The sequence below is a fragment of the Ciona robusta genome, chromosome 1, assembly GCF_009617815.1.
Source record: "Ciona robusta chromosome 1, ASM961781v2".
In the NCBI taxonomy this organism is placed as follows: domain Eukaryota; kingdom Metazoa; phylum Chordata; class Ascidiacea; order Phlebobranchia; family Cionidae; genus Ciona; species Ciona robusta.
In genome coordinates this window covers 4,913,684-4,938,761 of record NC_143235.1, presented here as the reverse complement: position 1 = coordinate 4,938,761, position 25,078 = coordinate 4,913,684, and the positions used below count along the sequence as shown (strand labels likewise).

Sequence of the window (25,078 nt, the reverse complement as noted above, 5' to 3'; positions counted from 1 at the left end):
AAAGCGCAAGCGCTCGCTCGCGATCAATCTGTTTGAGAACTTCGATTTGTGGCGTTACGGCTAAAGCGTGCAGTTCTCTGGAAAACTATTGGCTTGTCGTAGACACTTAGAGGAATTGCTTTTGAATAGCCAACATTAAAAATAAGTAGGCTGTTGTGCAAATGTAGGCCTATACTTGTTTCCACAAGGAGGAAATAGACCCATTAGGTCCACCTGGTCCACTGCTAAAACTTCCCAAGGCTGGTTTGTGGTGATGGATTTTAACTCTTAAGCAGCTACTTTCATTTTTGCTTTAAATTAGAATTCTGGACGTTCCTAGAACTATGGGCCTATACCTTAATAACCTTTATAAACAGTTTTTTTTTGGACTGAATATTTGGTTGCCTGTTGTCGGTATTAGTTTACTTGCGTTGCGTCCCGCAAGTGTAAATATAAAGTTACTTATTATTCATTCACTCTTTGCGTTATTAGTTTTTTTGTATCTTATTTCCCAACCATCTAATTATCTAATTTAAATTACACCATAATAATATCCCATGGGGTAAGATGGAAAATGTTTTCACTCTCGTTTCTTTCCCAATTTAGTAGTAAATTATTTAACTTTTGACGACAACAAATGCAATGCTTTAACCTGAATAGATAAAAAATCAACTTTAAAGTTACCTAATTCATGAACAATTATAGCAAAATAACGTCGTGGCAAACAGAGTCGCACAACTGGTAAATATTGTTAATTAAAACTAACGATTCTGTAACTAGCGTTAACTTGAGTTGAACTAAATATATTTTAATTACAACAGAATGTGCCACGCCATCCACAATTAATCGGTTCCTTGTTAAAAAGCATTTTATCACGCGCGGTTATCGTTGCGTAATTTTACACGTGATGTTAAATTCTGTTGCAGCATTGTAATTTATCTATAATCATAACTATACGGTAGGGTGGGGGAAGATGGACACCTTATCATTATACATTTGGTGGTAAACCAAGTATACATTTAAAACATTGTAAAACCGTATACGATATGCCGTTGTTAATTGTTTAAAACACGAACGGGATATTTGGATATTATGTGCTAAAGGTGTTACGTCTTTCCCCATCCTATGTGTTTATTACTTCAAGTGTTGTCGAATGCCTATTTATATTTCCTCACCGAAATGTTTTGTATTTATATTTAAATTACAAACAAACACATAATGCCATGGTTGAATTTATTTCTGATTGATATTAAGTTGTGCATGTAAATGACATTTATCAATTATTCAACCTAAGGCGCCATCTTCTCTTGATTGAATGTCCTATTCAGCTGAAAATCAAAGAAAATGTTTGTAAAACAGTCAATACGTTGTTAAAATATTTAATTCATTGAAAGAACTCAGTAATTGTTTACTATTTTAAAATGAATTATATTTACCGCGCATCGCTTTATAGTAGCCATCTTTGGGCACCGCACCATAGTAGCCATCATAGTATTCATCTTTGGGCACCGCACCATAGTAGCCATCATAGTATTCATCTTTGGGCACCGCACCATAGTAGCCATCATAGTATTCATCTTTGGGCACCGCAGCATAGTAGCCATCATAGTGGTCATTTTTGGGCACCGCAGCGTAGTAGCGATCATAGTGGTCATCTTTGGGCACCGCAGCATAGTAGCCATCATATTGGTCATCTTTGGGCACCGCAGCATAGTAGCCATCATAGTGGTCATCTTTGGGCACCGCAGCGTAGTAGCCATCATAGTGGTCATCTTTGGGCGCCGCAGCATAGTAGCCATCATAGTGGTCATTTTTGGGCACCGCAGCATAGTAGCCATCATAGTGGTCATCTTTGGGCGCCGCAGCATAGTAGCCATCATAGTGGTCATCTTTGGGCACCGCACCATAGTAGCCATCATAGTATTCATCTTTGGGCACCGCATTATAATAGCCTTCGTCACGAAGTTTTAGATCATCTTTAACTGAAAAGTAAAAAAATGTTTAGTATATTTAATTAAAACATGTTATTTTACCGCATCCTTATTTTATGTATAACTATAGTTATTTGCCTGTGTTTGCTATTTTAATATAATTCACATCATTCAATCGAATTGATTCAAGGCAGCGATCGTCATTGCCCGCCACACAATAAACAAAATGTTATTTGGTGATTTTGTTGTTTGTTTATGAACTTACGGCTTTTTGTGTTCCAATGAGCGCTGGTTGTTTCTGTGTGGACCAGAAGTCCGACAAGAAGCAGGGTAAGAAGTGCTGACTTATTCATCTGTAAAACAAAACAATATATATAAAGCATCAAACATAATTACGTAGCTAAAATTAAACTACTTGCAAATTCGATTGCAAGTGACATCAGAGAAGTTGCCAAACTCTGATGCTGCTTAAAATATACAAGGCCCTTATATTTGTTTTAACCTGCGAACTATTCTGATATTACTTCCTCTATGCAAGACAATGCACAATTATAATAAATCGTTCTCATGATTTTGAACATCAGTTACAGGAAAATATATATAAATAAAATAGCCAATAACTTCTTGCTACAATGTTGAGTCCTGGGAATGCAAAGAGAAACGCAAGAACAATAGTTCGGCTTTACCATGAAGTTCCGTTTCTACTATAGTTGCGCTTTGTCAAGTATGTTTCCCATGTTAGTTGCATTCAGAAAACAGGATAACAAAGATTATAACTTGCATTGTTGTATCATGGGAATCAAAACAAACGCTGAATAGTTGCAAGATGGCTGGCCAACACAATAGGTTAGATTCTCACAAAACCCATCTTTCGGATGGTTCTCAAAACTGTTATTTCCAATTAGAGGAAATGTGTTATCTCCGCGTTCATTATACCGGGGTTTACAAAGACCAGTGCTAAGCTGTTCTTGTGGGAAATAAAGTATCGAGGTTTTGCAGTTTGCAGCAGCACAGAATTCTTATTTACAATCTTGCAGCATCGATGTCATTACTGCAGATTGCAGATATACGTCATTATAAATCAAGATTTAAAACCATCTACTGCCAAATGCGGCAGATGGTAAACTCAAACTTTTTTATATTTTTATCACAAGGGTAGCGTAATAATATTAAACGTGCGTCCTATAGGTCTAAAAATTCATAAATATTCCATTCACACAAAATTACTTCCAAGTGTTGCAGTTAGTATAAACTATAAAGGAATGTAGATTACTCATCCTTTCATGGCGGGGTAACGACAGTCATTATACCATCAATGTTTTGTTTTCGACACCTCGTGCTGACTTATAGCAGTTGCCACATATGTAAGTTTGCAGGCAATTATTTTGTTAGATTTTTTTATATTATATTGATGACAATTTAAAAGCAAAACGGACTAGGTTTTAGCAATTACATTTAAGTGTGTAGCACAGGAACTTACACTCCCACAAACGGTAGCAATACTAATAAGCCTCTAAATCCGTAAATTTCGGTCTAAAAGGACAGGTTCGCTCACCATTATGATGCCAGTGATATTTTTTCACCATTATGATGCCAGTGATAAGTGATTAACTCTTCTTTGTCAAGCTGTTTTATTCTAGTTTTGTTTAAAAGACAGCTTATAGCAAGCAACAGAAAGGCCTATCTTTCAAGTCAAATAACAGCGGTGCGTGGCGACATCTAGCGCATTGGTGTTGAAGGTAGAGTACTTTGCAAAAATATAATGCACTATAGTAGGGTGGGGGAAGGTGGGACACTTTGTCAGACATGACTTTTTTAATTTTCTTTTTACGGACCCCCGACAAGTGGCTTGTGCCAAAAACAGAGTAGTAATACCCAATTTGTAGCAAAAAGAAAAACCTTTATTACATTATATTATTGCATAACAATTTGGAAAATATTTGGCAATATGTGCTCAACTGTCCCATCTTCCCCAATTGTACTATATGTTAGTATCTAATATTTGAATAACCCCTGAGGTATATATTATTAAAATAAAAGCAAACCTTTCAAAGTTTGGCAATGAAAATATACAAAACTACAATGTGGGGGAAGATGGGGCTCTAAATTGATATATATTTACATTAGCAGTATTCTGCAACTTTTATGAAACAAAATCAAACTGTACGAAATATTCAAGGTTGTTTTATGAAGCTATGAAACTAGTTTAATCGTTCGCACACGCAGACTAAAACAATTCATCGGCTTTACTATCATTTTTGACAAGCGCTTTATAAAATCGTGATAATACTGTCGAATAATTCTGTACCCTTATTTTCCTGATTATCATTAAATGGGGGTCCGTAAAAAGAACATTTAAAAAAAAGTCACGTCTGACAAAGTGTCCCATCTTCCTCCACCCTACTATATCTTTCCTTTATTAATTGGCAACAGTTCAAAAAATAAGATGGGACTCTAAAATTAAAATATATACATTAGCAGCATTCTGCAACTTGTAGTTAGCCTACCGAATTTAACCGGTCGTGCTAGTTTCTTTGCCATGTTAACTTCATATATATAACGTTAAACCAATATTTTTTTGTTGTTTTTGTTTCAAGTTAAAGTGATATTGACCCCTGCCTATTTTCCCTGATGTATATATCTCATTTTTTACATAAAACTAAAACTAGTTTTACAAGAGAAGAACAAACAGTTCGAAATATTTAAGGTTGTTTTATGAAGATATGAAACTAGTTTAATGGTTTACACTTAAAAAATACAAAAAATCATCGGCTTTTTACTATGATTTAGCGAGCATTAAAAAATAGCCCCTTACTATTTCGCATTTTTTTTACCTGTTCAAAGTATACTGTTTCTGTTTTACATATTTTTTTAATATTTTAAAACAATAATCAGCTTTGACGGGCGTTTCACAAAGTCGTGATAACAGCATTATCGAATTATCCTGTTACATTATTTTCCTAATTATCATTAATTGGGGGTCCGTAAAAAGAAAATTAAAAAAAAGTCTTGTCTGACAAAGTGTCCCATCCTCCTTGAAGACGCAAGTATATATGTGGTATACACTGCGGATCTCTCGTTTTGTCTATATATGGTCTGACTCACACGTTTACACATACTAAATTTGGCGTACACTTGTGGTTAATTGGCTTCTTGAAACAGTGATTTGTTACACGTAAATAAAGAGTATTGTTTATACAATAGTTTGTAATAACACATTCACGACAATGTTTTTTCAGGTTTCAAACAGTTGGAGGATCAAGGCAGCAACTTCTACCGTTCTTTCCACAGCATAACCCGATCATGTATTCAGACTTGCAATAATTGGTGGAGTTTTTGCATGTGCCACCTCTGTGTTTACACGGATCGTCACATGTAAGCGATCTGTACCTCTCTTCGGCAGAATAACCTGGAACGGGCGCTTGATTTAACCGCGCAGTCAGGAATACGATTTACATAACTGTTGAGAGGGCACAACCAAAAATATGACATGCCTATATATAGGTCCCAAGCATAGGCAGTATGTATATTTTCAGCAAATCGAAATATTTAAAAGTCCAAGTAATAACGTTTGAAATTGCAGTTGGGCTAAGTAAACGATTCACACAGGCCCTTTTTATTTGGCATAAATACTAAACCAAATATATAAATACTATAAAGCAAAACATGCGCTATATATAGAGTGAGGTATGATATATTGCAACTTTTTAGAATTTAGCTTACATAGGTAGTCACAATACAAGCAGCATCGACGATTGTTGTTTCCTCCACATAAGCCTTGTTTATAACCAGCCGTACACTTATGATATCTCCAGTCTACACAGTATCCGCCCAACTTTGTACAATTGATGTCAAAGTCCCTGTCTAAAAATATACATTCCAATTTGTTCTGCGGATTTCATGTTATAAGGTATAGTGGGGTGGAGAATGATGGGACACCTTTAGTACATAATATACAAAATTCTGATTGAGTTTCAAATCATTAACAACGATCTATGCGAGTCGGGAGGATACCGCTTTATAATTTTTTGGGTGTTCTTTGATTACTACCAGTACCAAATGGGACGATAAAATGAAAAGGTGTCCCATCTTCCCCATCCTGCTACATAACAGGAACCTACATCTTCCAAGACAGCATTTCCTAGAGTTTGGACCTCCGCATGTAAGTGGGCCGTATTCACTGGAACATGAGTTGCTGTCCTGTTGACAGTTTCCGCCCAAGCTTCGACATTTTTCGTCATTTATTCTCCACTTGTCTTCATTCAATCGATCTTTATAGAATATTATGCTTTTCAGCTTGTACGGCCATATAGCGCCAAATATAGCAAGGCTCTATATAGATTAGGATTTGAAATATAGCATGCGACTTACCAGTGTCGGTCGTAACACAACACGATTCTTGTTTTCCAGAGGCTGTACAAATTCCAAAGGATTGTGTGCCGTAACAAATATCATAATTCCACTGAATGCATTGACCGTTACGCTTTGCACATTCCGCGGGACCAGTTTCTGAGAGTATCATAATAAAAATCCCATTTTATTGACGAAGAAAATAAAATACTAATTTTGTTGACAAAACACCCATTTTGTTGACGAGTCAGCAATTAACTTACATTCCTACTTATTCGTATTAAAGGTACATTCCTGTTTATTCGTACGGAATTCAGCCGTCACGCTTTTAATTTTTATCTATATTTCTTATTAAATTGAAATGAAACTTACCCGGTTTCAAAAGGAACTTCACGCAAACAACGGCTGCGCCGCCAAGGACCAGCAAAAACGCGAGAAACGCTACAATTTTCAGCCAGTGGGATTCGCAAAACGATTTCTGCTGGACAATTCGAGCACTACCTACAGGTCAATTTTGTTAAATGCACTTTATTTTCGCTGCTTAAACGCGTTAATTGCTAAGAAAATCATTCAGATTTAAAACATACTGACGCGTGCATTGTATAGTAGGGGTGGGGGGAGATGGGACACCTTTTCATTCTATTTACTCACCTCATTTGGTAGTAAACAAAAAAACATTTAAAGAGTATGGAAATCCTATCCTCACGACTCCCGTATAGACCATAGTTAATTATTTAAAGCACAAACAGGATATTTGGATAATATCTTTTAAAGGTGTCCCGTCTTACCCCATCATTCTATGTATACAGTCAAACAAGCGCAAAAGGACAATGTAACTATCGAAATTGAACGTTCCCGTAAATACGGTTCAGCAGCTTGGTCTCATATAAGACTAATGGTATAGTACACGACGCGCCATTAGGGTCCCAGCTTTTAGGAAGAACATGCAACAATACTAATACCTGGGGGAATAAGAGGGGTGGCTTCTGTAGCTAAGGTTGATGGAACACAACCCGGGGTATGTTTTGCATGGGATATTTCTGCTCGATTACTTTGCAGGGTAGTGCTGTACAAACCGGAATCAACCGTACATTTGGTCGCAGTGCTAGCATTGTTTAAACCCGGTTTTATAACGGTGTATGTATGATCAGATGCACTTTCAGTTTCACGGGAAACGGATCTTCAAATAAAACATTTTAATTTCTAATTACATAATCAGATTTTTTATATCCTCTAACACTTGAAACTATTTTGTATTGTATATTACGTTTATTAACGGCTGAAAATATAAGAAGGTTGGGTAAGTTAGGACACACAGGCACATAATGCTAATATATCAAAAATTCAAACATACACGATATATGTACTATTACACATCAATTAATTACTTGCAATACTTCATATAGAGATGATAATACTCTCAAAAGATTTAGCGAATCGCACACTAGTTTTAATTTTAGCGATTTCAAAATAGGCGGGGTAAAATGGGCCATTTAAAATCCTGGTTAATTTTGACTAAGAAATTATTTTTTATCAGAAATACAGGAAAACAACAGGAAAGAATATTGTATGGTCTGAAAATAAAGTTTAAACATTCTTTTTCTTCTCGTATTGCTATAGTTTTAACAATTACTTACACTTTACAGTAGGGTGGGGAAGATGGGAGACTTTTTCATTCTATTTTCTTGTCGCATAAAGAAAATTCAAAGAATTATAAAACCGTATCCTCACGACACTCATAGACCGTTGTTAATTGTTTAAAACACGATCAGGATATTTAAACATAATGTGCTAAAGGTGTCCTACCTTTTCCCACCCTACTATATGTAATGAAATAAAGAATGGGTGTTTTGTGAATGATATTTGACCTTAAGTTGATAAATAATGTACCCTACAAATGTATTTAAACACGCAAATAACGGAAATTAAAAAAGAATCCCATTTTACCCCGTGTTCTAGGTTCCGCAACCCTATTATATTAAATTTTCGTGCTGCGCGGAACTGCTCAACAACTAAATGCATATTTCGATCGAGCATTTAATATCGGACTCTACGCTTAACCCAGTGACCTTTATCAATAAGATATAACTTTGCTAAACGTTAAATTATTACCTGTATTGTTCTTTGCTTTTAAGTGTGGATGCTCCGAATCCAGTATCGAATAAAGGTAAAGACCTTAGATGCGGTGTGTCTGATCTGCCACCTAACGTCGTTGTAGTCTGCGGAACCTATATTGAATCACGGTTTAGAAAATGTCTTATGATTGTTTTTAGCATTTTGCAAAAGCAGCGAATGTGGTTTGAATTCAATGCAATGTCAACAATCTTAAATGTGTATAACTGGACACTGTGTGATAACGACTGTCGTTTTCCGGCCACGCAAGGATAAAATAAGTTACATTCATTCATTCACTCATTCGTTCATTCATTCATTCATTCATTCATTCATTCACTATTATCATGCTTTTCCAGCATCAAAGAGACTATGAATGTTTCGTTAAGCGTTTGAATCAAATCCCATGTTTAACCTTGTGTGATGACAATGGTCGGTATAACACTCGATATTTCATACACTCCACGTTCGCTTATAAGCTACAACGCGTATGTGACTTTATTGTTTGTTTGATTTTTTACAATATTTTTAACTATTTGTACATTCCGTTTGGGATTTAGCAATTACGGTTATGTGTGTTACCCAAGGACATACACACCTACAATGGTAGCACCATATGGTTATATATATCGAGTCGCAACCGGTATATTCAGGGTTGGGATTTAAATAAAAGAAGTGAATGTAGTTAACGCTTACCCAAGCGACTAAAATATCAGAGACCAAGTCGCTTAATCTTGAATCTTCATAAACGATGCTTTTTCTCAGTAGTCTTGTAATATCTGTCGCCGAACCGATCTTTATATTAGTTCGTTGGCGTGTCATAACAAAGCAAATGCAAACATTACAAACCAAATACATATTTGATGTCGAAGGGTTATGTAAGTATAGAGCATATTAAAGACTTTATTTTAATTTAAGTGTTTGGAAAGGAACTAACAAGAACCCGACACGCCTAAATATACACGTTCCCTTCCTTTATGTTTATATTCTCCCAGAGTGAAATAATATAATATCAGCCACTGTTGCTTTACGGATATTGTTTTAACAGGTCAACTCCCCACACACATAAATAACAATATTATGATGCTATGTTGCACTGACAACAATATAAACGAATGCTTTCCAAACCCAAATATTTACAAAACAATATTTTAACTTAATTACTGCTTTGCTTATAAAAAGTTTTTGAAGAAGATCAAATGGCTATGCTGCCCGTTCACAAAAGGCATGATTCAATTAACAATAAAAATATAGTAGGGTTAGGGAAGATGGGACACCTTTTAATTCTATTTTCTCATCTCGTTTGGTAGCAAACAAAGAATATTTAAAGAATTATTAAACCGTATCATTACGACTTTCATAAACTGTTGTTAATAGTTTAAAATCCGATCAGCATATTTGAATATTATGAGCTAAAGGTGTCCCATCTTCCCCCACCCCACTATATCAGTTAAGATCTTATTTGATAATATCCTACAACAACATTAACAGTTAAACCTTGGAATTCTGGTCTTGCATTAGGATTTGCATTCCATCCCCAGTGTATAACAGTGATCAGGGGTGTTGGGGTGGTCGGAGGAATTTCCGAGGCGTCAGGTCGTGAACCTTTAACAATGTGATCCTTCAGCAACACCATGCTGTCTCCAACGTGACTTACATCTGTGTAATAGGGAAACATAGTTTTATTTGAATGTGGAATATGTATAGTAGGTTAGGAGAAGATGGGACACCTTTAGCACATAATACCCAAATAGCCTGATCGTGTTTTAAATAAATAACAACGGTTTATGGGAGTCGTGAGGATACGGTTTAATTATTTATTTGAATGTTCTTTGTTTACTACCAAATAGGACAAAAAAATAAAAGAAAAGGTGTCCCATCTTCCCCGACCCTACTATATTTACTTATATATATTGGAACGTTTACAAACTTTCGTACGGTTGTCGTTCGGTCACGAGTTCCCACAAAAACACAGAATAGCTGCATGTTAACACATTACGTTAGATGTATAATACAAGTTACTAAGAGATTGTATATATATAGTCGTTTACCTGTATATGTCTGACTTCGTCGTCGGCTTATAGTTTGGGTTTGCTAAATGTTCAGGCGCCATATGTGTTATGGTGCCCCCGCCAACATGATGTTGTGTTACATCACCTATTTACATAACATACTTGTATAACAACTTTTAGTTTAATAAATTGAATTATCATATACCGCGGTTGCTAAGTACGCTTCTCCTGGTTGCCAGTCTGGAAAGTGTGTGTACTTGAGATAGCCCGAAATCGCACAGCTAAAATATATAGATTAAAAAGAAACGAAAGTTTGCTAATGATAAATATTAGATGGAGTTGGAAACCTTAACGTTTAGCGTCGCGTCCAACAACACGTTAGCTGATTTCAAATCTAAGTGAAGCATTCGTTTTGGTAGCATCGTGTGCAAATACTCCATGGTTCCCGAAACCTACAAAATACATTAATAAGTCGTAACGTATGATTTTTCTAGAAGGGCTTTAACAAGTGTAGTTGAAATAATATGGAACATGTTTTCATTCATTTTTCTGGTCGCATTTGGTAGTAAATAAAGAGTGTTTGTAGAATTATATCACTGTATAGTCAAGCGACTGTAAAATAGCGTTGTTAACTGTTTAAAACACGACCAGGAAACATAGCATTTAAATGCTAACAGTATCCCGTCTTAGTCCACCGTACTATGTATTCACCTGTAAAGCAATGCGATATTTTAACTTCCAAAGATGTTCCCTGGACAAGTGGACGGATTTAAAGAAGTCGGTACACGATCCGTGTTTCACAAACTCCATGATTAAACTAAATGAACAGTCCGTGTGTTTCACTCCAAACAGCTTGACCACGTGCTGGTGTTTTATCATGCATAACATTTCCGCCTCTTGCAGAATAGTACGGGCGTACCTGAAAGGAAATTAAGTCTGCATGCGTGCGTGGCAATGTATGGTGGGGGAATGACAGGACACCTTTAGCACGTAATATCCCGATCCTGTTTTAAACAATTAACAACATCGTACAGGAGTTGTGAGGAAACGATTATATAATTTTTTAAATGTTCTTTGTTTACTACCAAATGGGACAAGAAAATAGAGTAAAAAGGTGTCCCATTTCCCCCCACTCTACAATATATACATACAGGCATACCTCTCTTCTATCCTATGCTCTATTAACACTTTCTCCGCAACATCAATGACCTGGACCCCTCGCCTCCATTTACGGTGGAAAACTCTGCCAAACCCTCCAAACCCCACCTGTGATACAACATCACTTAACTCGCTTTTCTGGAAGTTTCTGAACGTTTTCATTGAATCTTCTTCTCGAAATACAGCGGCACAAACACAACTAGCCTGGCCAACTGTTGTCGTTCTTGTCTCCATTTAAATTCCTACTAATAACCTTTGAAAGAAACGGTTAATATTATCATTATCAAGAATCTTGGTTTTGCTAAACACACGTCGCAAAAAAAGAACTTACACAGCTAAACCGCGATAGACAAGAATAAGGAACAACGCGACAACACAGCGCAATAAAAGAGTATGACGTTATGTTATAGAAGAAGGCGCCAGACACCCAGGTACACATATAGAGTTCACATATACTTATCAGATACACAAAACACGTTTGTGCTGTAAAGGGCTCCGCACACCAGACAAGGTTGCTGATTTTCCGCGCGGCGTTCAAAACGTCAGGGGGTTTCACACAGTGCGGTTGGCGCTAATGCGGCGACAAGTTATTTCTGTTGCCAAGAAATCTGGGTCAATGTGCTGGACAGATTAAGTGTCTCTGCGTCGTAAAAATGTTGGTTTCTACTCTGTACTGGTTAACTTACAAGCGGGCACAAGGTGTGTAATACAGAATCCCGATGTTATTACTCAGTGGTATATAATAAAAAATAAGTATAGGGTGAACAATTCCCTATAGCGAAGCTCATTATGGCGAACCACGATTTAAAACATAGGTGACGGTTACTCTAACTGAGTCTAACACCACAGTGCTGCTCTATTTAGGAGGGTGATTTGTTAAATGCAGACTTACTGTTTGGATTTCGTGACGCCTGAAAATGCATGGTAAAATTTGTGTTCTTCTTTTAAGGAATGGCATGGCATGACTCATTGTACCGTTAGCATATTTACGTGGTCCGGCGTGCGTTTCATCATTACCTATATATATGATCGCTTGTATACATTCGTTTATTTATCCTATTCCCACTTACTAAGTACTGTAGCTCTCTGGCTGAATGAATGTAACTTACTTTATCCTCGCGTGGCCGGAAAACGACAGTCGTTATAACACGGGTGTGCACCTCGCGCCAGCTTACGAGTTGCCAAGTATGTTACTTTGTGGGTGATTATTTTTTTTTTTCATTTTTATGTATGGCTGATAATTTGGACAACCCATTAGTGACCACTGGGTTGGAGCAATTGCCGTTAAGTGTCTTGCTCAAGGACACATACGCCCACAATGGTAGCAGCGACGAGCCTTGAATCCATTACCTCTGGGTTAGAGGCAGGCGCGCTAACCACTACGCCACGGCGCCGGGTCATTGTTTTTATGTGTATAGCTGCCAATTTTCCCAATTAATAATTGGTTGAAGCATCTACACTATATATAATGTGCTTCAAATCAGTTCGTAGTGTTGGGTATACTAATGTTTCGCTTCTTTTGTAGGAGTTAACTAAATAAAAGAATTTAATATATGCAAATTCGTTTAGAAAGTATGATTAATTCTAGAAGTCTGAAGCTTAAACAACGTTAAAGTAGCCTTGGTAAGGTCAACGTGCCCTGCTAAATGATTGTTGTCAGAAAAAGTCGAATGAATACTCGACTAAACTAAAGCGGATGTAAAAATGTAGATATAAAAAGGAAACCGAGAACTCCGAATAACAATTGGTCAAAAAAGAAAAAAACACTAAGATAACTGTATTCCAACCGCAAATGATATCTCTAATTGTTTTTAATTCCTAATTTGACAGTAGAGTCCCTGTAAGACTATGGTACGGTGGGGTAAGAAGGGACACCTTTAGCACATATAACCTGATCGCGTTTTAGTTATCTTTGGTTATTCTTTGTTTACAACCAAATAGGAAAAAATCAAAATACAACTAACGAAAGTTATACAAAAGTATTTTTTACGGTTTAAATAAAATCTTTTTTTTTAATTTGTGTTGTTACAATTAAAAGTGCACTGTTATTGTAACAAAAATAAGTCACAATGATATTGTTGGCAAGTGATCAAATATATAAAAACAATCATAAGAATGACGTATGAACACATTCTGTAAATATAGATTTAAAACCTTTATATGTATTTTGGTGCAAGTGAATAAATATTGCAGCGTTTCCATTAAAAAATGAACAGTTATTGAAAAAAAAAGTTTTAAACTGTAAGATGTTTAAAACTTTAAAAAAAATTTAAAACAATAATTTGTTTTAAAGAATTCTTTATAAGATAGAGATGCTTTTAATTCTTAATAAGAGAGAAATTATCAAAAAATTAAAGCGAAACGTCAAGACTTGCGCCACCAGAATATCGGGAATGCAAATGAAATAAATCAGGAATGGAATGTTTTAACTTTTGTATAGTGGAAGCGGACACGTTTTTGCACATTGAAAGATCCAACTCTTGGAGCCATCGGCAGTTTCTGGGAAGATGAAGCAAAGATCTACACGAATATTGAAATTTTTGCCTTATACAAATAACATTAAATGATAATAAATCATAAATTTATTTTAAAAATACGCTTTTTAAATTTGGCTTCAGACAAATAACATTAAAAAGATTATAATAAAATTACCCTTCAATACAAATTATTTTCAGAATGGTGTAATATGGTTTGTACAATGTTGAATGCATTATTTTCAACTTACTCCTCAGTTATTGAGTCACAGTTCGATAAATTCAAATAAATTAAACTTTTCATTCCCACGATCAGAAACCTTAAAAAATCATCCGTAACCTAATAAAGAGTATGAATAGGTTATTACTTATTACAATTTTATGGTGAAAAATCTGTAATATATATAGTAGGGTGTGGAAAGATGGAACACCTTTCCAATCTATTTGCTGCATTTGGTAGTAAACAAAGAACATTCAAAGAATTATAAAACTATATTCTCCTGACTCCCATAGACTGTTGGTAATTGTTTAAAACACGATCAATGTATTTGAGTATTATTTACCAAAGGTGTCCCGTCTTCCCCCACCCTGACCATACTATACATTTAGAATTAATATTACATAGGCATGTTTGTGACTTTGTGTTCTGTTTAAAGTTAATATTCTACTGAAGTGGTTCCTAAACCCACTTTTTTCTTAAAAAACACCAAAGATGACCAACTGTTCACTAAAGAATGTGCATTGAATAAACATATTTCCTAAAGCAAACGGTAAAGTAATGGTTTCATGGTCATCCTAAAAAGGTATTCCTAAGAATACTTTATCTATAGTTTATTATGGCACGATAACCATGGTATTTAATTACAATATTATAAGACCCTACCATGCTACAGAATGCCATGGAAAAATAATTGAGTCGTGGGCAAGCTCTTGTGATTGCGATAATGGAGTCATTGGTCACAGCAAAACGAAGCATTCCTAAATCCAATTTTTCCAAACGGGGAAATGGATTGTGGTTATTATACCTGAAATAGAAAATGAAAGTGCTAATAAATGCTCATTGTCAAGTTCATTTTTTACATAAAGTTGCATCATATTGGATGAATATAACCTTGTTCATTCTTGCGTGGCAGGAAAACGATGGTCAGTCTAACACGAGTGTTATGTTTCATACACCTCGTGTCAGCAAAAACTATTACTGATAAAGGATCGGTTACTGGCAATTTTAAGGAAACATATATAGTAACAGTGTAGATTCAACAGTTGGTCCAATTACACATTTATTGAGTTTACTATATTTAACATGCTTAAAGCCAGACATTTTCATTAAACATTTAGCAACTTGAAACAGAAAACACGGTTCAACTTAAAAGTAAAATGAAAAATTCCAACCCGAATATTTGAAGCAATGAAGTTGAAGTTATTTTTGGACAATTTGCCAATGTTAACTGACGAAGAAGGCGCAATCTCACCAGCCCTCTCTCCTCCATACATCTTAATATTTCATCATCCTTGAATATCTTTACTTCATCATTTTCTTTAAAAAAAAAGAGAAAAAAAATGGATTTTGTAATGTTTTAGTAATCTAAAAACTGATTAAGTTGTTTACTATTTTACATTAATATAAACATTCAAATTAAAAAATATGGTAAAAAATAAAAATAACATTCAATTCAGTAGGTTCTATGAGGGAACTCATCACTTAGATCAGACTTGACTGATTATTTTAATCATCAGTAAACTACCGCCTATAATCTTTTTTTTTCATTATTAACTAAAACCAACAGAAGTGAGAACTAACAGAAAAGGAAAGTTGTTTAAACATGCCATGAACCAAAAAAATAGATTATTGGTTCCATGTTGAAACATTGCAATATAATCAATAAAAAATAAGTACTAGTAAAAAACATTGTAATTCAATTTAAAGCAATATCAAATGTACATTGATTTTAAAATATTACATGTATTATATATCTCTCTATATAATATATTATAGGTCATAGGAATATTGGTTTTATAAGAAAGACTTTGGTTTTTTTATAGCTGGAATACCTACCTTTATATTCATCAGTAGGGCTGTTGATCAACCCCGAGTATCCATGGTTGGTGGTATATTTTGAACTTGATAGGAATTGTTCTGTGATAAGAAACAAACATTTTCTTCCAATAGTTGTAAATGTTTTTAACAGTAAGCGTGTTTTAACAACTGTTGTTTTGTCGCTATATCCTGTCTTTTTGTTTTAAATATTTTTAAATCGCTGCGGTAATAAAAAAGACAAATAAAGTTAAAATTATATATTATTTTATAACATTATGAATTTTAAAAAATAATGAAATTAAATTCAAGTGTAGATTCTGGTGCTGTAGCACAGTTGGTTAGCGTGCCTGTCTGTAACCTAAAATAAATGGGTTCAAGTCTCAATGCTGCTACCATTTGTGGCCGTATGTGTCCTTGGGCACGACACTTAACAGCAATTGCTCCAACCCAGTAGTCACTAAAGGGTTGTTTAAATTATAAGCCATTGAAAAAAATCCAAAAAATGCAATCACCCACAAAGTAAAATACATGGTAACTCGTAAGCTCGTAGGTGTATGAAACAGAACACCCGTGTTATAACGACTGTCGTTTTCGGGCCAAGCGAGGATAAAGTAAGTTACATTCATTCATTCAATTTACCTTCCTCAGTTGGTTGTTGTGAGGGAAGGCCCAACAAACCAGCATCAGTTACCGATGAACACCAATTCATATTCAGAACTTCCAAATTAACAAAGTGAATGCAAATAGCCTAAAATAACATATTTTAGAGCCCATCTGACAAAAACATGATGTGATATTAATTGCTGATCTGACAAAATAATATTCAAAATTAAGTTACTTGGTTGGCAATGTTTTGAGTCAAATTTGACAATCACTATGAAAAAAATTTGGGCAAAAGGTTACTGTGGAAGGCAAAATATTGTGGGCTGTGGCACAGCTAGTTAAAATATATAAAATCAACAATTTTGTGACCTGGAGCGCTGATCTGCAGCAAAATATTGTGTGGTGCTGTGAGGCAAAATATTGTGGCTAGTTAGAGCTAATTATCCGGCGCCGTGGCGTAGTGGTTAGCGCGCCTGCCTCTAACCCAGAGGTAATAGGTTCAAGGCTCGTCGCTGCTACTATTGTGGGCGTAAGTGTCCTTGAGTAAGACACTTAACGGCAATTGCTTCAACCCAGTGGTCACTAATGGGTTGTCAAAATTATCAGCCATAGATAAAAATGAAAAAAATCCAAAAAAAAAATAATCACTTACAAAGTAACATACTTGGTAACTCGTAAGCTGGCGCGAGGTGCACACCCGTGTTATAACGACTGTCGTTTTCCGGCCACGCGAGGATAAAGTAAGTTACATTCATTCAATTAAAATAAATAATAAACAATGCTGTAACCTGCAGCGCTGTGTCATCTAAATATTTTGACGAACCAATATCTAGATGACGTAAACCGTTTCCAAGAGGTGACACAACAAGGGGTTTGCTGTAAGCAAAAGTAATTGTGTGAAATTTAATTAGGAAAAAAGGCACTTTACTTTACAAACCGTTCTGGGTAAACTTGGTTGAAAATATCACCAAAGTGTGAGAAGTTGCAGCACCTGATATAAGAGATAAATTTATTTATTAAACTAGTAGTGTCTAATAAAAATATGATATTGCTAATAAAGTGAATAATAAATTAAACATAATGCCTTCACATGATGGTGCCAATGTTTATATACAGATAGAAAAGTGAGTATATGTGTATGCTATTGAAAAAGGTACAACTTGTGATTTATTTACACTTTCGATAATAGACTAATAAAGTTAACCATACCAACAGATCATGTGCAATATTTTTATCCTACATTAAATAAAAAATTGTGTTCTGATTTCTATATTACTATTTTCTATGTTTGCCTCAACCAGTGTGTGTTTAATTATATGTCTATGTTGTTGCATATACTATTTCTATAAGTTGTGGTGATGTGGCATTGGTTGAAAGTCACAGAAATAAAAAAGAGTAGAACGCACAACTGCCTAAAACCGTGATACATTTTTTTTTCTATTCACGTGATCGCCAACTCCGACCCCATTTTTTTCTCTATAAACTTAAATTAAGTCAAAAAAGAAGAAAAACTACATTAAAGGCCCTGTGTTCAATTGACTACAATATTAAACGGGAACGACTAGCGAAAGAAAGAGAGTGTATTAACTTTAACAACATTGGAGATGCGCGTTCTATTCTTTTTGATTTCTGTGTTGAAAATATAGTTCAGTTAAGTTGTGTATGGTGTCCTGTTAACATCATAGAGTAAAGCTAGTAGATAAAAACTTCTATTTAGTAACAGTTAAAGACTACTGTGACAGACATGGCTTTAATATTGAAACATGTCCTTACTTCATGTGCAGAACTTTCAAACAAGCCAAATGTTCAATCCCATGTTTCAATGATTTCATATCAACGTGTGGACATTCTGATATATCAAGCTCTTTTAAATTTAACAAAAGATTCAACTGCTTTATTGAAAACCCCCCAACCTAAATTAAAATAAGGTTTATTTTATTCTCAAAAAAATACTTCTTTAAAAAAGAACTTAAATTTTTCAAAAAAACTATGATAACAGAACATTGGCAGACTACAATTTACTGAGTGAATAAAACAATTTTGCAGTAGCATAAAAATAAATAAAACTACACACTTTTTCATTACTTTTTTGCTTCAGAATTTCTGTGTTAAAAAAACTAATTATAAACTAAGTAAATTCAACTTATTCAAGAATATTTTAGCATGGTTACATTTGTAAACCAGCAGGCTAACATTATTCAAACCAAGGAATCTTCTAAAACATCTAAACACTAATTACGCAGAAATTACAAATTGTAAAACTGTTGTACAAAAATAAAACAACATTATGTATTAAAAAAACAAAATACCTTTTGACACTTTTTTACTTTAAATGTTTTCAAGTTATGCAACGAGTTACAAACTGCAGAAACTGAAGGATTTCCAATTTCTGGACAACCAGAGACATCCAATACTTCAATACTAGTTTGGTGTTTCACTAAATCCACCACTCCACTGTCAGTTAACGATCTATGAAACAAAAAACAAGATTTAAAGCGACTTAATACATTTACATAAACATATATTAATTAATTTTAATGTGCCGAATATTTATTGACCAACAAAAGAAAAATATTTATGATTTATTACAATTATAATGACATCGAAAATATACAGTTTGTTTATTATGCCGCATTTTTAGATATATTTGATTTTTTGCGTACATAAACTAAGGTTACCCAACAGTTCTGTTAATATACCAACAACAAAAATATGTTGGCACCGAAGTATTAAAAAGTTGCTACTGTAGTACAACTATGAAAATTATAATTAATAAAAAAAATTTTTTGTTTGAAATAAACATATAGGTTTTGACTAAACAAAAACCTAATAAATATAAATAGGCAATCCAATAACTAATGAAGTGAATAACTAGAAACTAACCTGCAGCATTCTAAGATCACTTGCTTTAACTGAAGGCCTTTAATACAAGCAAGTGTAGACAATGCACTGGAAACAATGGATGTTCGACTCAAATCAATATGAACCAAATGATTTGGTTTGATCATTGAAGTTATTGAATGAAAAGTAAGAGAACTTGTTTTCGATAAACCAGTTAAACTGCAATGGAAAATAACATTATACTGAAACCAGTATATTAGGATTCAGATCATACTATGTCAAAGAATCTTAAAGTAATATAGTGGGGTGGGGGGAAGTTGGAACACCTTTAGCACATATTATCCAAACATTCTGATCCTACTTCCAACAATTAACAGTGGTCTATGGGAGTCGTGACTCGTGAGATATGGTTTTATAATTCTGTGAATGTTGTTTGTTTAGTATTAAATAGAACGAAAAGGTGTCTCATCTTCCCTCGCTCTACCATGGCTAGAATATTGACCTAAACCAGTCTAAGAGACACATATATGCATGTAAATTTATATATATATATATATATAGTTTATGTAAACCGCAGTTTGTTATAATAATTTAATAGAACATTAGGACAACTGTAAGGTGCAAAAAAATACAGGTGGAAAAAATACTTTTTAAAGTTATAACACATTGTTTATAATGCTATCTGTCTTATTGGAATACAAAAAAAGTTTTTTACCTAAACAAAATATTGGTGGAGGCAAGAGAAAGTGATTCAATGTTTGGACACATGATGGCGATCCTACTCATAATGTTGTTGTTCAAGTAACGTGATGAAGATAAATTAAGTTTTTTTAGATTTCTCAAGATTTTTAATTCTCTACATGAAGAAGTGAGATGTTGGAACAGTGGGGATCTACAAGCCATGAAGATGGAATTGCAACCAGTTAAGTCAAGGCCCTAAAAATAATAGTGGATGTTATTGAATGAATAATGAAAGAATGTAACTTACTTTATCCTCGTGTGGTTGGAAAATGACAGTCCTTGTTACAAGGATGTTCTGTTTCATACACCTTGTGTTTGCTTACGAGTTACCAAGTACTTTACTTTGTGGTTTGTGAATATTTATTTTTTTGTTTTTTTTTTCAATTTGTTTATGTATGGCTGATAATTTACTAAATTTAGACAACCCATTAGTGACCACTAGGTTGAAGCAATTGTCGTAAAGAGGACACATACGCCCACAATGGTGGCAGCGACGAGCCTTGAACTCATTACCTCTGGGTTACAGGCACGCACGCTAACCAACTGTGCTAGGGCACTGGATCAGTATTAGAAAGAGCATTTATGTATTAACCTTTGATAAGATATAACAGAGCTTTTGGGACAGGTTTGGGGACAGTTTTAATGGAGGTCTGGTGTGACACAAATGTTTTTTACTTAATTATGAAAATGTCTATTTCTGCATGTGGTGTGGAAAGTTGTAAACTATAAATATTAGTGCAAGCAAATCTAGAACATATAAATGTGATTAAAAGGTTGTGAAAAAAATATCTACAATATTGTTAATTATGCAGAAACATCAAAAAATAAAAAAGATAAAATAGAAACCTGTAAATTTTCACAGAAACTCAATATTTGGAGCAAGGTACCATCGAGAATATTTGAATGCTTGAGAGAAAGTTGTTCAACATGTTTACCCAATATCTGCATTCCTTCTTTATGTAGTTTGATGAACAATCTGCTCAATTTAGTAAAATTATTAAATTAACTATCCAAAAGTTACACAACCCTTTATATATTAATATTTAATCTGCCTAATAAGTTTCACATAGCAAAAACCCCCAAGTTATTATTTAATAAACCAAAATTTGATCATCAATCTGTCCAACATAAGAGTTTAAGACAGTTATAGAATTAAACAAACTGTAAGCCCTCAAGACATTAATATTAAGGTGCCTTTATAGGATTTATTTTTCTGCAACCACCATTTTAAATGAAAATATTAAAGGGTTGATCTGCCCATTACCAACATAGGCCGTATTAAATACAGCATTATAGCAATTCATTGAAAGAATGAAATTCATTTTGTCCCTTCGGTCACGATAACGAAGAACGGAAGAGTTTACAAAAGCGAAGACAGGTAGTAACAACTAATAAAAAAAAGAAATACTGTTTTAAGTAAAATGCGTGACCGTTACACTCTACAGCATGATCACTACCCAATATGTTTGTTTGCAATGCTTATAAAGTCATATACTTCAAAATAAATAGGGTCGTGGTTTCAAAACAAAATAATTAGGGTCGTGGTTTACTCACTTTGCGTTTAAGTTTTCATCTAAACCAACAAGAGAAACATTTGGAGATTTGCAAATTAAGTCACAGAATGTTATTTTATTGGATTTCTCTTCATTTAATGTTGAAACATCAAAAGTGAACATGGTTCTTTGCATAAGCTTTGGGTGTAGTGATGCACAATACCTGGAGTACACAAGTATTTGACTGCATGCAAATTTAGCAATGTACAAAATAATAGTTACATCACTGACTTAAATTAACCATACCAAATCCCCTTTTTTAGGTGGAGTTTTTTATTTGGTATTAATTTATTATTTTGTAACGTTTCTGTTTACTGATGCATTTAGGAAATTGTGTTTGTTACATGAATAAAAAAGTGGTATGGCTGGTGCATCAACAGAAAAATTCAAGAGAACAATTTTAAGGCATTTTGGAGAGTATTGTTTGCTGTTTTCCATTTTATTGGAAAAGTCGCCACATAAATCGAAAATTAAATTGACTATAAGAAAACTACTTTGTTTAAAGAAATATTAAAATGAAAATTTAAATTTACCGTATGTATTTGGTGCAATGGTAAAAACAAGACTATTCGGTTTCGTAAACAAACAAAATATTGAAAATAATTTTAAATTAACAATAATATCTTAATAATCTTATGTGTAGCACATCAGCTGGCTTTTTACTGACCATGTCTGGCATACGCAAGCTGCATCTTTTCTGCTTGAAATGTCTAGATAGAAGAAAATATGGGAGAGAACCTGTAATGGAGTTTGATAAAATACATTAATTCAGTTTCTTCGAACTTTGTGGAACAAAACACAGCAGAATAATGTGCTCTGAAACAGGCACAGGTGTATTGCAGTGTCACTGGTGCTGTGGTAAAGTGATTAGCACGCCTTCCTTGAACCCAGAGGTAATGGATTCAAGGTTTGTCGCTGCTACCTTTGTGTGCGTAAGTGTCTTTGGGCAAGACACTTAATGACAACTGCTCCAACCCAGTGGTCACTAATGGGTTGTTTAAATTATTAGCTATACATAAAAATTATGAAAAAAATCCCCAAAACATAATCACAAAGTAAAGTACATGATCACTCGTAAGCTGAAAAATTATACATAAGTTTTAAAAAGTTTTAAAAAGGATATTAAACTCACCTCTGTGGGTAATGTTTCCATACTTTAATATTCAAGTTTGTATTGATTTTAAAGCATCATTATAACAAACTTTATTGCTGAATCAATAGAATATCCTATAACAGAAAAGTGACCATGTTAAGAAATATGTAAGTTACTGTAAAGAGTACAAGCTATTACACATTTTAGTTTAAAAAGGTGATAAAAAGCTGAAAGTTTGTTTATTATACGCAACGAAAGTTATAATTATTCTAAAGAAGTTTAAACAAGGACGGTTATTAGATTTTGGTTGTTATCTGTAAGTATTCGTACATTTAGCACATCCGCACTGTGGTAAATTAGGTTTAGAAATTCATCTATAAATCCACATGTCAGTAAATTAGAGATGCTGATGCCCCAATTATAGTTGATTCTATTCTGATACTTTACCACTTAGGTTAAAGATTACAGAACATTTATGAATACGTACAACGTACGGGCTACGGAATTCAACCTAACTAAAACATGACAATTTTATTAAACTAGCAAACGCGAATTTGCGGTTATTTTGTCTTTGCCACAGTTTTATACTTGCTATAAATTTTGTAATATTGCAGACTAAGAGCATGGTATTAAAGTTGGTGGTAGTGAAGAATCTTCCCATCCCGCCTTATTTGATAACCACTAACCCCTAACCCATATAACCACTAACCCCTATAACCACTAACCCCCTAACCATCAACTCTTAACACCTTCCACCAGTTTATTCTGCTATGTACCGGTGATTCTTCACTAGTGCATTAACGTTAAACAATCTTATGTAATAGAAAAAAATCACGGCTTTCCAATATTGACTAACACAAACGTTAAAACGCCATTGCCGAATTTATTTGCAGTTGTTTTTATGTTCTAGTCGCTAGCAAAGTTAGTATAGACCAAGTTAAGAAACGGATTGTAAAACAATGAGTTTTGTTTTCCATTGTCCCGCATCTGTGTCATAGTCGTAGCCATTACGGAGCCCACGGCATAGCATTTTATCATTACTGAGTACTGTTTTTCGTCTAAATATTGCGTATTTTTAAGAACTAGGCACTTCTGCGTGTAAAAATGGCTTTCTACTAATGTTATATCAGATTACAGTAGCAAATAACAATACTGAGTTACTATTTTTGGTCTTCTTCTTGAATTAATAATAATAAACCACCCTTTCTACGATTATGAAATCGGAAACCGCGAACACCTTATCTGTTAGTACTTAAGCAGTTTGGAGCTTCATAGTCACTCATGTTGGATTATAAATGTAGAATTTAATGGTTCTGTAGATTCGTAGGTATGAGCATATACTAATATGTAAACTAAGCTGAATGCTGCTAGTATTAATCGCCAACGTAAAGTACCCTGTTAAACCACACTGTACACTGAAAACCAGTTAAAACACTAATTAACTAGAAATTAATTCTTGTATTTAATATTATATAACAAGATTTATATTAGAACTTATATTTTAAATTTTTAAACAACCGCTAGAAGTATTTTCTAAACCGAATAAACACACGCCGACCATGCATTTGTATGGGCGATTCACGCTTTGTGGGCTCCGTAATGGCGGACACAAGCGTCGTTTCCTGAAGTGACGTTGGTCGCTAGGACAACTTTTTTCAACGAAGGGGATTTTGCAATGATCATGTGATTAATCATAGAAATCTAAATACTATTTTTTTATTATTATTTTAGGGAGTTGAGGCAGATAATTTGCAGAACCTATTAGTGACCACCAAAGTCCATAGAAATCATTTCTATGGACATTGGTGACCACTAGATTTTAGCAATTGCCGTTAAGTGTCCTGCTAAAGGACTCATTCGTCTAAATACTATATACACGTTTAAACAATTGTGCAAAATCATGGCACCCTCTATAATTATTTTGTTCAAAATACATGAGTGACCATAGTTTATAGAGCGGCGGCAGCGGCCATTTTTTTACCTTATTCACTCCACTAATTAGACCACGTATAATAGAGCAACAACATAACCAGCGTGATGCAAAGTTTCATGAATAGGTTTTTATCACAAACATATATAGTACTGTTGGGCACGGTCTGGTAGAGATATCTCTAGTAGGCCGTGTGTGGGGTTAGATGGGATATATTCAGCACATAATATCCCGATATCCTTATAGTTTTTTTAAACAAATAC

The 25,078-nt window shown here is 34.3% G+C and overlaps 3 protein-coding genes across 5 annotated transcripts; all 3 read right to left on the bottom strand.

Moving 5' to 3' along the window:
- Window positions 1-1,195: 1,195 nt before the first annotated feature.
- Window positions 1,196-2,763, bottom strand: LOC149741708 (uncharacterized). The gene is made up of 4 exons (XM_089893245.1): window positions 2,597-2,763; window positions 2,176-2,263; window positions 1,416-1,961; window positions 1,196-1,307 (listed from the first exon to the last, which is right to left on the bottom strand). The coding sequence occupies exons 1-4, from the start codon at window positions 2,597-2,599 to the stop codon at window positions 1,300-1,302; spliced, it is 645 nt and encodes a 214-aa protein (XP_089749371.1). The 5' UTR covers window positions 2,600-2,763; the 3' UTR covers window positions 1,196-1,299.
- A 2,336-nt stretch (window positions 2,764-5,099) lies between these two features.
- LOC149741707 (uncharacterized) lies at window positions 5,100-11,995 on the bottom strand. Its single transcript, XM_089877744.1, has 15 exons — window positions 11,544-11,995; window positions 11,096-11,303; window positions 10,732-10,836; window positions 10,590-10,665; window positions 10,424-10,529; window positions 10,303-10,352; window positions 9,870-10,031; window positions 9,069-9,151; window positions 8,373-8,488; window positions 7,223-7,440; window positions 6,633-6,761; window positions 6,282-6,419; window positions 6,032-6,181; window positions 5,634-5,774; window positions 5,100-5,319 (listed from the first exon to the last, which is right to left on the bottom strand). The coding sequence occupies exons 1-15, from the start codon at window positions 11,774-11,776 to the stop codon at window positions 5,153-5,155; spliced, it is 2,082 nt and encodes a 693-aa protein (XP_089733870.1). The 5' UTR covers window positions 11,777-11,995; the 3' UTR covers window positions 5,100-5,152.
- Window positions 11,996-12,773: 778 nt separating this feature from the next.
- Window positions 12,774-24,538, bottom strand: LOC149741706 (uncharacterized). 3 transcript variants are annotated; one of them, XM_089877865.1, is made up of 17 exons: window positions 22,925-24,537; window positions 22,460-22,530; window positions 21,794-21,955; window positions 21,086-21,215; window positions 20,214-20,434; window positions 19,541-19,717; window positions 18,967-19,126; window positions 18,431-18,570; window positions 17,595-17,648; window positions 17,446-17,533; window positions 17,027-17,062; window positions 16,694-16,802; window positions 16,073-16,153; window positions 15,409-15,553; window positions 14,900-15,041; window positions 14,268-14,356; window positions 12,774-14,062 (listed from the first exon to the last, which is right to left on the bottom strand). In XM_089877865.1, the coding sequence occupies exons 1-17, from the start codon at window positions 22,943-22,945 to the stop codon at window positions 13,894-13,896; spliced, it is 1,995 nt and encodes a 664-aa protein (XP_089733991.1). In that variant the 5' UTR covers window positions 22,946-24,537; the 3' UTR covers window positions 12,774-13,893. The 3 variants fall into 3 exon arrangements, 2 of the variants coding, with proteins under 2 accessions (XP_089733991.1, XP_089734072.1); XR_016385030.1 differs by having other exon boundaries at window positions 13,891-14,062; window positions 14,195-14,356; window positions 22,925-24,538; XM_089877946.1 differs by lacking the exon at window positions 17,027-17,062 and having other exon boundaries at window positions 22,925-24,535.
- Between the last annotated feature and the right edge of the window lie 540 nt (window positions 24,539-25,078).